At 40.7% G+C, this 13,759-nt stretch overlaps 1 protein-coding gene across 2 annotated transcripts in view; it reads left to right on the top strand.

The window, feature by feature from the left end:
* LOC132403752 (histone-lysine N-methyltransferase SUV39H2-like) overlaps window positions 1–13,491 on the top strand; it is a 54,510-nt gene extending 41,019 nt beyond the window's left edge. The window contains exons 4-6 of one of the 2 annotated variants that reach the window (XM_059987411.1): window positions 1,448–1,594; window positions 2,473–2,602; window positions 11,024–13,491. In XM_059987411.1, the coding sequence (XP_059843394.1) occupies window positions 1,448–1,594; window positions 2,473–2,602; window positions 11,024–11,136 (390 nt within the window). In that variant the 3' untranslated portion in view covers window positions 11,137–13,491. The remainder of the gene's footprint in view (window positions 1–1,447; window positions 1,595–2,472; window positions 2,603–11,023) is intronic. The other variant, XM_059987412.1, reaches the window with a different exon arrangement.
* The last annotated feature ends 268 nt before the right edge of the window (window positions 13,492–13,759 follow it).

Here is a 13,759-nt window from a genome sequence, read left to right as displayed (position 1 = left end):
AGATTTTTCCTTTACAGAAACCATGCTGACTTTAACCTATTTTATCATTAGTCTCCAAGCACCCCAAAACCTCATCCTTAATAATAGACTCCAACACTTTCCCAACCACTGAGGTGAGGCTAACTGGCTTATAATTTCCTTTCTTTTGCCTTCCTTCCTTCTTAAAGAGTGGAGTGACATTTGCAATCTTCCAGTCCTCCAGGACCTTGCCAGAATCAAGTAATTATTTGACCAATGCATCCATGGTCTCTTTAGCAACCTCTCTCAGGATTCTCGGATGTAGTCCAGATGCCTTATCAACTTTAAGATCTTTCTGTTTACCTAGCAGTTTTTCCCTTGTAATAGCAATGCCACTCACTCCTGCTCCCAGACATTCTCAGGCCTCTGGCACACTGTTCGTGTCTTCCACAGTGAAGGCTGATGCAAAGTACCCATTAAGTTCATCTGCCATTTTTTGTCCCCCATTACTACCTCACCAGCATCATTTTCCAGTGGTCCAATATCAACTTCCACCTCCCCTTTTCTCTATATATATAACTGAAAAACTTCTAGTATCCTGGTTTACATTATTGGCTACTTCACCCTCATATTTCATCCTTTCCCTTCTTAGAGCTTTTTTTAGTTGTCTTTTGTGGGATCATAAAAGCTTCCCAATCATCCAAATTCCTACTCACTTTTGCTAGCTTGTATGTGCTTGTACAGTTAGGGTGCCTCAGGCTATTACAGAGTACTGTATTTGTCAACGTGGAGCAGAGAGCAAGCTTGTAAATCTGGCAGAAGCAAAGGGTGTAGGGAATGATGAGGACAGAGTCCCGCAGGGGAGTGTGGGACTGGTGGCAGAGAAGGAGTGCCAAGTGTGGGTGCAGGCACACCCAGCCCTGAGACACCAGGCAAGGTGATTGAATTCCAAACATTTAATTTATTGATCATTACAGAATGTTTCTGGTGCTTCCTCTTCTCTACCTTCTCCCTTTCCCAACCATGATTCTCCTCTCCCTGCCCCCTTCCCACTCTCAGTCGACAATAGAGGCCCAGATCAGAATCTGGTTTATCATCACTCACAATTGTCATGAATTTTTTTTGTAGCACCAGTACAGTGCAATACATAAAATTACTACAGTATGTGCAAAAGCCTTAAGCACCTCCACTATATACATGTAGAAGTGCCTTATACACCTTTGAAGTGTGGAAGGAAACTGGGGCACCTAAAGGAAACCCACACATCACAGGGAGAACGTACAGTCTCTTTACAGATAGTGGCGGGCATTGAAACCCAATCTTACAGCTGGCACGGTGAGGCAGTCACTCTGCTAGCTGTGTCACTGTACTCTTGTTCTCTGATTAGTCGGTGGGGGGGGGGGGGCAATCGGTATTGTACACTTGGTGCTGGCTGTCCTGCCTGCTCCAATGCATCCCGCTCGACTGGCGCACTCTCTCTTTTTGACAGGTAATCACCAGCGAGGAGGCAGAGAGGCGAGGGCGTTTCTACGATAGTAAAGGCATCACCTACCTGTTCGACCTGGACTATGTGGAGGATGAGTATACTGTGGATGCTGCGAGATTTGGGAATATTTCGCACTTTGTGAATCACAGTGTAAGTATTGCACAGACCTTCAGATCTAATATGCAAATTATTTTGTTTGGTGCAAGGCAGTCTCATGGTACATTGACTTTTATGCTGTAGGTATTTGAGTATGCTACTGGAGATATCAGATTAGTTTTATTAAGTATTAGCTTTATAAAGGTTTTATTTGCCACATGTACCTTGCAATGTGTCGTTCTGCATCAACGACCAACACAGTCCGAGGATGTGCTGGGGGCAGCCCGCGAGAGTTGGACATTCCGCAACGCCTCTGGTGCCATCATAGCATCCCCACCCTAACGCCAACCTGTACATCTTTGGAATGTGGGAGGAAACTGGAGCTCCTGGAGGAGACCCACGCAGTCACAGGTAGAGAGTGCAAACCTGTGTGGGAATTGAAACCCCTCACTAGTCCTGGCCAATATGTTGCCATGTCGCCCATCTTCTACAGAGCTACATACACTTACTATACTCTGGTAGGATCATGCTTGGACCCGTTTACTGTTACGTTGCTAAACTGAGGTAGTGGTTAGGGTTGAAGGGAAGTAGCTGTTCCTGAACCTGGTGGTGTGGGTTTTTAGGCTTCTGTATCTCCTGCTCGATGGAAGCTGCGAGAAGACATTGCCTGGATGGTGGGGTATTTGATGATGGACGTTGCTTTTTGAGGCTCCTATAGATATGACCAGTGGTGGGGAGGGGTGTCCCTGTGATGGGCTGGGCTGAGCCCACTACTCTCTGCAGCTTCTTGTGTTCCTGCGCAATACCAGACAGTAACGAAACCGTTCAGGATTTTTTCAACAGTCTTGTTATAGTGCTTTTAGTTTTTTCTAAAGCTGAGTCAAAAGGGGGAATGCACAAGCTGGATTCAAATTCGTTTCTGTCTCCCACAGTGTGATCCAAATCTTCAAGTTTACAATGTTTTTATCGATAGTTTGGACACGCGTCTCCCCAGGATTGCACTTTTCTCGACACGCACCATCAAGGCTGGTGAAGAGCTAACGTTTGACTATCAAATGAAGGGTGAGTATCTGTTTCCTGCACTTTATTCTATTTAGGGGTACGGCAGGGAATGGGCCCTTCCGGTCCAACAAGCCACAAGGCTCCCATTTAACCCTAGTCTTATTGCAGCATGGTGGAAGGATGGAGCTAGGTAAAGCATTCCTTCCCTCTGCTAGCCTTCAGGTCACTCTTGGGCAAGGTATAGTATCTGCTTAGATCCCGATCAGGGGTCGAGAATGGCAGCTTAAGTCCCTAGCTCCTCCGGAAAAACATGTATTAAGCCCCGTTGACCCATCAAATATAGTATTTTTCGAAAGTATTTGAACTAATAAGAGGGGCAAGAATGGAAATTAAAAAAATGACATTGCGGAGCCTGTGGCCAGGAGGAGTGCAGCGAGCGGATCTCCTACCCGACCGCGTGCTAGCGAGGCGGACGCTGGGCCTCGTTCAGGCGAAGCGGCAAATATGATCGAAATTTTGAAAGAGATAAGGGAATTCCAGAAAGATATAAAACAGCAGCTACATGATATTAAGTCAGAGCTCGCCAACGTCAATCAAAAATAGCAGTGGCAGAGACTCGAATTGAGAAGGTGGAAGATTGCGTTCAAAACTAAGTAAGAGGATAAAAATATTAAATCAACAAGAAGGTAAACTGCTTGACCTGGAGGGAAGATCACGGCGGAAAAATATCAGAATATACAATGTTCCTGAAGGAGCAGAGGGCTTGACTATGACAGAGTTTGTTGGAAAGTTGCTGCGGGACGCGCTAGAGCTTCCCTCGACTGTGGAGCTGGAAATTGAGAGAGTGCATCGTGTGCTCGTCCTGAAGCCTACCCGAGATAGAGCAGGTAAGCCACGCTCAATAATAATTAAATTCCTTCGATACAGTACCAAGGCGGAGAATCTACGAAGGGCCTTGGGTAAGAAGAGGGTGTTTCTGGACGATAAATTAATATATTTCGACCAAGATTACTCCCCCCACCCACCCCACGCGGTCTTGCAGAAACATAAAGAATACTCTGAAGTAAAGCGAATATTAAAGCAAGGAAAGATTAGATTTCAAACTCCATACACTGCCAAACTGCTAAACTTTATGAAGATGGGACACGGTTGTAACAGACAGTGGAAGAGGTGACTACAGACATGAAGGCCAGGGGTTTGCCCGTCAGCGTGATCAAAATGAGGGAAAGCCTGGCAGAGGAATTATCCCGCTCCACTTGGGAAATAGTGCGAGAATCGAGAAGGCAGGAGACAGGAGGAGGCTGAGAGAAGTATATCAGGAAGAGACTGGGAGTTTTCCAAAGACAGCCCTCGCCCCCTTCAGAAGAACCATAAATTTTGGCTAACTTTAAAAATGTTGAGAAGCTAAACGGAAGCAAAAGTAGACGGTGATATACCTATCTCGAGAAATACTTAAAATGTGGATTTTATATTACTTAGTTCTTATTCTTTATTCGCTCACTTACTCCTTTTTGCCCACCAAAATGAGAATATATATATGTGTGTGGGTACACACCTATATATATAGGTGGAGTACACAGGGAAATCTTTTCTGTGTAATGGATTTGTTCACTGACTTTTATGAATACTGCAATGGGAGCCCTCAACTCAGAAGTAGGAGGGGTTATCCCGCACAGCTAGACATTTCCTCTAGCTCAACGCAGGGTCATCTACCAGAGACCTCAGCCTTGGAATCACACGTTCATTGCCATTTTTGTTATTATTTGCGTTTCTTGGTTCTTATTTGTTCAGGGAGTAGATCGATTAAGTTTTATTCTGCTAATTTCAATGATACATTGACAGATAAATACAGATGGTTAAGGACAAAGCAAAATTCATTTCTTTTAATGTCAATGGGCTATTAAATCCAATCAAACATAATAGAATTTTATCCAAAATGAAAAAAGAACAAGCCCATGTAGTATATTTACAGGAAACTCATTTAAGTGATAATGAGCATAGAAAACTAAAGAGAATGGGCTTCACTAATTTATTTTTCTCCTCATATAAATCAGGACATAGGAGAGGAGTTGCTCTTTATCTCAATTAAGCTAAATTTTGAAAAAGTATTTGAAATGGGAGATAAAGAGGGCAGATATATTCTGGTAAGGGGGAATATAGACGGAAATTCAGTTACTCTATTGAATATATACGCACCCCCGGGAAGTGATATTGGTTTTCAGAAAATTACTGATATTATGGTAGCTGAAACAGAAGGTCTCCTGATATGTGGGGGAGACTTAAATTTACAATTACAACCAAGCTTAGTCTCTTCCAATAGACAAAGACAAAATAAACACCTGTGGAATTGGGACAATAGATGTAAGTGACCATGCACCTATATATTTATCTGTTGATTTTGACCTACAACCAAAGAATACTATTTGGAAACTAAATTCAAGCCAACTCAATGATCCGTACTTTAAGGAACAAATTAAAAAAGAAATTGGTCTCTACTTAGAATTTAATGATAATGGAGAGGTTTCACCTCCCATTTTATGCAATACTCTGAAGACTGTCTTAAGAGGGAAAATTATAGCGATATCTTCATATAAGAAAAAAATAAGGAATAAAACATTAGAGGAATTACAAAATAGGCTAAAGGAACTGGAGAAAAAACACAAATTGAATTTGGCACAGGATACATTAGGGGAATTTTTTTAAAATAGGAATGAAATTAATAGTTTGGCTATACAAAAAATCAGGAGAAATTTAATGTTTCTGAAACAGAGACATTATGAAAGTGGATCAAAGTCTATGAAAATACTGGCGTGAAAACTGGGGGGGAAAAGCAGAAAATACAATTCATAGAATTAGGAACCCAAGAATGAAAATGATAAAAAATAAGCTAAGTGAAATTCAAGAAGCTTTTGAAGTGTTTTATAAAACTCTATATTCCAAAGTTCCAGGGTGAAGCATAACCCAAATTGACACCTTGAATTCTCTAGAGTTACCCACTTTAAGCAAAGAACAAAATAGAACGATGACTGCTGACATAACTGAAGTTGAATTAAAAGCTGCAGTTAGTAGACTTAAATTCAGCAAGTCACCAGGATCAGATGGGTATACAGCAGAGTGGCACAAGGAATTTAAAAATGAGTTAATTCCTGTTTTACTCCCCACACTGAACTGGTCTCTAAAAAAGGCACAAGTGCCACCCAGTTGGAAGGAAGTGATAATCTCAGGTATACCGAAAGAAGGCAAGGATAAAATGGAATGCGGGTCATTTAGACCAATATCTGTTCTTAATGTGGATTATAGATTATTTACCTCCATCATGGCCAAACGATTAGAGGAGTTTCTACCCATACTGATACATAACGATCAGACAGGTTTTATACGACAACGCCAAACACAAGACAATATACGAAGGACGCTTCACATTATGGATCATATACAAAAAAATTAAATCGAGGCAATAGTGATAAGCGTGGACGCTGAAAAGGCATTTGATTCAGTTAATTGGAATTTTCTTTACAGAGTTTTACATAGATTTAGTTTCCATGACACAATTGTTAAAACTATACAGACACTGTATGACAACCCCACTGCTAGGATTAAAATCAATGGATATTTATCAAATAGTCTTACCCTAGAAAGGGGCACGAGACAGGGTTGTGCATGGACACCGCTACTCTTTGCATTATATCTGGAACCGTTAGCTCAATACATCAGACAAAATGAAGATATCAGGGGAATTACTATTAAAGGGACAGAGCATAAATTGACTTGTTACGCGGATGACATTTTGATCTACCTAGGGCAACCAACGTACTCTTTACCTAAATTGAAGCAATCCTTTGAACAATATGGTCAATTATCAGGATACAAGATCAGCATAGATAAAACCCAATTACTTTCATATTACTCTAGCTCACCAAGAGAAATTGAAAGTAGATATCCCTGGGCATGGCAAACAGTCTTTCAAGTATTTGGGCATCATTATGCCAAAAGATTTGGCAAAATTATCAGAATGTAATTATCAGCCTTTATATAAAAAAATTAAGGAAGATATGGCAAGATGGAACCTGATTCCTTTTTTCAGTCTCAGTTCAAGGATTGACTCTATTAAAATGAATATACTGCCCAGACTGTTATATCTCTTTCAGACCCTACCAATAGAGATTAATCAAAATCAATTCAACGAATGGAACAAGATGTTATCAATGTATATTTGGCAGGGTAAAAGGCCTAGAGTTCGTCTCAAAACTTTGCAATTAGCAAAGGAAAAGTGGAGATGGGGCCTACCTTCTCTTAGAGATTATTATTTTGCAGCACAGTTGAGAGCTGTGATATGTTGGTGCAACCCATCATATGACGCTCAATGGAAAAACATTGAGGAGCGGGTACTTCCCATCCCCATACAAGCAATTTTGGCTGATAACAACCTGCAAAGGTACATAAATACTGTTGATAACCCATGGGTGAAATTGACTCTTAAAATATGGAAAACTACTATAAAAGAATATAATCTAGAGGGAGATATTGCAATTCTTAAATGGTGAGCATATGACTGATTTTACACCAAATAAACTGGATGCTAGATTTAAGGACAGGACAGCTAAAGGAATAACAGTTCTTTGCAACATAATGAAAGAAGGAACATTGTTCAGTTTTGAAATGCTTAAAGAGAAACACTTATTAGAAAAACAAGATTTTTATCGATATTTACAGATGCGACAATATGTTAATAAGACGCTTAAAAATGTAACCAAGGCAAATACATGCTTGATAGAGCTCTTTAGAAAAGCATATAATTCAGATAACGGTAGTAGAATCATTTCAAACATGTATAAGGGGTTGTCAAATCTTAAAACACATTCGACTTAATACATTAAAACAAGATGTAAGAAGGAAGGAGGGATAATTATATCTGAGGAAGAATGGACAACAATACGGAGATATCAATGGAAGTGTACCAGTTCACAGAAATGGTGGGAGTTTGTATGAAAAAACTTAATAAGATATTTTATTACACCCTCTCAGAAATCCCATTATGATAGTAACCTCCCTGTTTGCTGGAGAAATTGTGGAAATCAAAATGCAAATCATTATCATATTTTTGGGACTGCCCTGTTATCAAAGGCTATTGGAGGGGGATACACAATGCCCTACAAGACATCTTTAAATGTGAAATACCCTTAGAGAGTAAAACCATTTATTTTGGATATATACCTCAAGAATGGTTGAAAAGAGATAAATATTTAATGAATATACTGCTGGTGGCTGGTAAAAAGACTCTTACTAGGAAATTGTTATCACAGGAGAGCCCAACTTTAAATGCATGGATGGAAATTACTTTACTTTATCGTCACCAAACAATTAATACTTGAGCGTACAATCATCACAGTTATATTTGTTTCTGCGCTTCGTGCTCCCTGAAGTACAAATCGAAGTAAATATAATAAAAATTTAAATTGATTTATAAATCATAATTAGAAAATAGAAAGGGGAAAGTAAGGTAGTGCAAATCAAGTCCAGATATTTGGAAGTACAGCCCAGATCCTGGTCAGGATTACAAATTACAATGGACACTTACAAAATGGAGAAAATAACATCATCTGTTAATCATTAGCTGGAACAATTTGATTCATACTGGGAAAAATGGTTTAACTACATAATGCCTCATAGGCCTGATTTTATTCTCACAAATCAATGAATATGTTGTAAAAAAAAATCACTCCCTACTTGTACATAGTTTTTTCCTTTTGCTTGTTTTTTCTCTCCACTCTTTTCTATAAGTGTATACCTCAGATAAATACTATGTGGAGATTTGTGACATATATGGTTATATGATATATATGTACAATGTCTGAAATACGTCTTATGGAAATGTTTGTTTGATGATGAACTTCAATAAAAAAAATAAATTACAAAAAAAAGACCCCGATCAGGGTCACATGGAGCCATGGGAGCAGGTGGTGGATGGTTATATGAGCAGCTGGTGCAGATCACAAGTCCTGGTTATGTGACCACTGACGCCAGGCAGACAATCTCTGAAGAGTATTGATAATGACTGGAGTCACCCGTCTTGTAAAGACACTGCCCAGAAGATGGCAATGGCAAACCACTTCTGTGGAAAAATTTGCCAAGAACAATCATGGTCATAGAAAGAACATAATCACCTATGTCATATGACACGACACATAACAAATGAATGAACTAATCATGGGACAATTTACAATGATCAATTAACTACTAACCAGTATGACTTTCGAATGTGGGAAGTAACCAGAGCACCTGGTGGAAACCGATGAGATTATGTGGAGGACAGCGTCAGAACTGAACAAACTTCGCGAACCAAAGATGTTCTTCATTTTCGTATTGTTAAACAGCAAAAAACTTTATTCAATAGTTACTTCATCAAAGTTCAAAGTAAATTTATTATCAAAGTACATCCTTGGTTATATTTTGGGAGGAGCTGCTTGGTAAAGGGCACTTTACTTTTCGGTTAACTCCAGAGGAAACAGCCCTGGTTTGTCCGACCTCTCACACGTGCCATCTAATCCAGGCAACATCCTGGTGAACCTCTTCTGCACTCTCTCAAGTCTTGACATCCCTCCTATAATGGGGCGACAACTGTAAGCAATACTCCAGATGTGGCTTAGCTAGAGTTTTATAAAGCGGCGACATAACTTCCTGACTTTTGAACTCAATGCCTCGACTAATAAAGGCGAGCATGCCTCTGCCTTCTTATCCACACTATCAACATGAGTGGTAGGAATTCCACCACCCAGGACATGCTCTCTTCTCGCTGCTGCCATGAGGAAGAAGGTAGAAGAGCCTCAGGACTCACACCACCAGGTTCAGAAACAGTTATTACCCCCTCAACCATCAGGCTCCTGAACCACAGGGGGATAACATCACTCAACTTCACTCGGCCCATCACTGAACTATTCCCACAACCTATGGACTCACTTTCAAGGACTCTTCATATTTCAAAGTACATCTACTATCAAAGAATGTATAAGTTACACAACCTTGAGATTTGTTTGATCACAGGTGTCCAGAAAGCAAGAAACCCGAAAGAATCCAATTAAAGAAAAAAAAGACCAACACCCAATGATCAAGGGAAAGAAAAAAAACCACAAATCATGCAAACAATTGAAACGAACAACATTCGGAACCAAATTGAGTCCTCAGATCCGAAACCCTGAGTAGGCCCTAAGACTTGGTTATCAGTTCAAAGTATTAGCAGGCAGGGAGCACAGCATCGGGGGCAGTCTTCATAGCTTCAGTGCCCAGGAGAGAGGAGTGACCATTGCAGAAAACAAGCAAAATCAGCTGTTGCCACAGATCCCAGCACCCTGTCTTTTCATCTCATGTTCTCGATATTTATTCCTTTATTTATTATTATTAATATTACTTTGTATTTGTACTGTCTGTTGTCTTTTGCACACTGGTGGAAAGCCCAAGTTGGTGCAGTCTTTCATTGATTTTATATTATGGTTATTATTCTATGTTTATTGAGCAAAATGAATCTCAGGGTTGTACATGGTGGTGATATATATGTACTTTGATAGTAACTTAACTTTGAACTTTGAACCTGTGGAGCTAGGAACGTGGACCTCAAGATCCCTCTACTCATCAGCACTGTTAAGGGGCTTGCCAAGACAGTATACTGCCTTAATGGCAACTTTCCTATGGACCAAATCTGAATTTAATAGAGGTATAGAATATGATGAGGGATACAGATCCAGTGAATAACCAGAGACTTTTTCCCAGGGCAGAAATTACTAATACCAGGGGACATAATTTTGAGGTAATTGCAGGGAAGTATGGCATGGGCGTCAGAAGTCATTTTTTTACACAGAGAGTTGCTGGGGATGTTGGTAGAGGTTGCAAAGAAATTCTTAGACAGACGCGTGGATGATAGAAAAATGAAGGGCTATGTTGGAGGGAAGGGTTAGATTGATCTTAGGTTATGTGAAAAAGTCAGCACACTCATTGTACATTTTAGAACAGAGATAAGGAGAGATTTCTTTAGCCAGCAAGTGATGAATTTGGAATTCATTGCCACATTCAGCTGCGTGGGCCAAGTCATTGGGAATATTTAAGATGGAGATTGATAGTTCGCTGATTAATCAGGGAGGCAGAGGTTATGGGAAGAAGGCAGGAGAATGGGGCTGAGAGGGATAATAAATCAGCCATGATGTAATGGTGGAACAGGCTTGATGGGCTGATTCTGCTCCTATATATTATGGTCTTATAGGCTGAAGGTTCTATAAACACAATGCTCCGTGGCTTCATCAGGATCTTGAACCGGGGACACTTAATGTTACGTATCATATACAAAATGCTGGAGGAACTCAGCGGGTCAGGCAGCATCTATGGAGGGTATTGGGTAGTTGTTGTTGTGGACTGAAATCCTTCATCAGGACTCACCAGTGACAGATACGTTGCGAGAAATGGGAGTAAAACAGTTTTTTTTTCTTTTGGTAGGTTCGGGTGATGTTTCGATTACTGAGACCTCGGACGTCAATGGGCCAACCAAAAAGCAGCGCAGGATTGAATGCAAATGTGGGTCCCTGTCCTGCCGTGGTTTCATGAACTGACCAGCATCTGCGAGGAAGAAACTTTTTTTTTGTGTGTGTTTTTTTTAAGTAAGAGTATGTGGATCCTAAAATGGGAGTTCTTGCGTAATGACGCTTGAAGAGGTTGTGTCTCCACCATGCAGAAAGGTGTCATTCACATTAATCCTGGACTTGAGAGCAGGTCTATGGGATAGTTTCCCGGGAGAAATTGTATTACAGAGGCTAGTTGCTACTATTTGTGACCTGCCTTGTAGCAGGTCACCAAAACAACTTCCAGGATTGCTTAGCCCCTGGTAAGGAGTGACCTGCTTTAAAGAGCATTCTCTACGTGAGTACTGTTCACAATTCTGCAGGTTTGATTTGGAAGTCGTCTTCTGCAATAAAGCCTTCAAAATTTTTTTTTGTTTATTTGGAGGTGCCTATCCAAGTTTGCTAGCTTGTGTGAGTAAATCTGGCCACTGCATAATCAGCCTGCTTTGTGGAACTCCTTCAAATTATTGGCAGAAAAAATATTTCCATCCTGTATGATGCAGCGGAAATTGTGCAAGCATTTCTTGGGTTGCTCTCTGCTCCAGATCTCAGGTGTATTGTTAAGGGGGAAAAGGTGTGTTTATAGATAAGTTATGGCCAAATAATTCAGCACCATTTTATCCCTGCTTAATGCAAAACATTTCTTTATATCAAGGCACATGCTTGCTCTTTAACCCTTCAAAGCAAGGATAATTTTTTCCATGCATAATTGAATGCAACAAATTAAGATCAGAACCCCAAATTTATTAATCTTTTGTTAAGACATTGCTATTAAACTATCAAGTCAGTGCTCCATGCTAACTTTTTGCAAGCTTGCTTTTAAGGTCAGTCTTGTGACTCCTTCATGCCGATGAGTCCCTTTTATACCGTAGAGAAAATATTCTTGAGGTATTCTAAACTTCCAGATGCATCTTACACATTAATTCCGGGCGTATAGTTTTACCTCATCCATCACATTAAGGCCCGACAACAGAAAATTTGCTAACAGCTGATTGGAGAAGCAGTTCTGGAATTAGTTTTGGGAGTGAGAGGGATATTTTGTCACTTTGCTTAGCAGTTAATAATAATCTGGGATTTTTCTTTCTTTGGTATTGTCCTCTCTATCGGGATGCAAGGTTTAAGTTAGCTAAGGCAGTCATCAAATCTCCCACTGACTTTTCTGCCAATAATTTTTGATGGAAAAGACAAATGTCATGATTCTTATTGCGAAATTCTATTTTTGTATTTCTCGGAGCTGTTGTGCTTTGGAGGGTGTTCTCTTTCAAGCAGCAGTACAGTTTGCAGCTTCAGTTTGAGTAAGAGGCATTGGCAGAGGACCGTTGTCTCCAACCACTTGGTGCTAGATGTGTCACACTTTGTCGCGGCTGCGAGAATTCCTGAAGTCTCTCGGATAGAGCTGAGTTTCTGAGGTGGGCAATGTTTGACCGCCCCAGCTTATACCAGAAACCAACAACGGACTTCCACCCCGCTACGTGAATATGAAGAACAATGTTTACAGAATTAATTATTTTGTTTGATAGTGTGTCGGGCAGGAGGAATCTCCCTCTGAGCTCAGCCACAGTGATGCTTGGGAACTAACGGAGATATATTAGGTGCATAGAAAAACAGGACAGGGATTAAGAGAGCATCTTTGACGATGCAGTTCTGTGATTCCTCCCTTTGAAAGCTCATCTTAAGTATCGGAGAGTTCTTCACTCTTGCCACAATGCAGGACCTCCCTGTGGCAGGTGGGGAGGCGGAGGGACCCATGGAGTGGCCCTCCTGAAGATTTGCCGAGAATCGCGGGGTGTGGTGGGGGGGCCACAGTAGCATAGCTGTTAGTGCAATTCCGGCGCACTCTGTCAGCAAGTTTGTACATTCCTCCCACAGTCCAAAGTTAACCCCCATTGGCAGGTTAATTGTAGATTGTCCCGCGGTTAGGCTAAGGTTAAATAGGTGGTATGGCTTGTTGGTCCAGAAGAGCCTGTTCTGTGCTGTATCTCTAAATTAATTAATTAATTAAAGTTAAAATCCCGTCCAACAAGTGAAACAGAAGGCCAGTTCCGTCCTTGTCCCTCTCCCCAAATCTACAATCATCCAAATTTCTCACCTTTCTGAAATGAGCATTGTGGGGAATTGGCAGGAGGGAGATTGGCCATTTGGCATGTGGTCAGAGATGATATCCAAATATGACTTGGGGGACTGATTGCTTTGAAGGGGTAATGAGACCTCAGTATGGATAAAATAAGTTTGGATTTTTTTTTGTGTAGGATTGTTTCAAGTCTTGTATACCTCTTTGTACTGAGCTGTGAATTGCAAATTGGTGTAGAATGTTTGCATAAAAAAATGATAAATGTAAGTGTTTCAAACTGGACTCTTTCCTTGTGATGGTGTTCCCCTTGCTGAATTAATTCCTATTTGCTGGTCGTTGCTGTGTTCAACACAATCCTTCAACCTCTCTTCCCCTCAGGTTGGGTGAGACTAGGACTGGAAGTCGTGGGGTTAAGGGTGAAAGGTGAAATGTTGAAGCCCAAGGGTGAGCTTCTTCACTCAGGATGGAGAGAGTGTGGAATGAGCTGCCAGTGAAAGAGGTGGATATAGGGTTGATTTCAACATTTAAGAAAAATTTGGATAG

This window comes from Hypanus sabinus, chromosome 13 (assembly GCF_030144855.1).
Source record: "Hypanus sabinus isolate sHypSab1 chromosome 13, sHypSab1.hap1, whole genome shotgun sequence".
Taxonomy (NCBI): Eukaryota; Metazoa; Chordata; class Chondrichthyes; order Myliobatiformes; family Dasyatidae; genus Hypanus; species Hypanus sabinus.
This window is presented reverse-complemented; position numbering and strand designations above follow the sequence as displayed.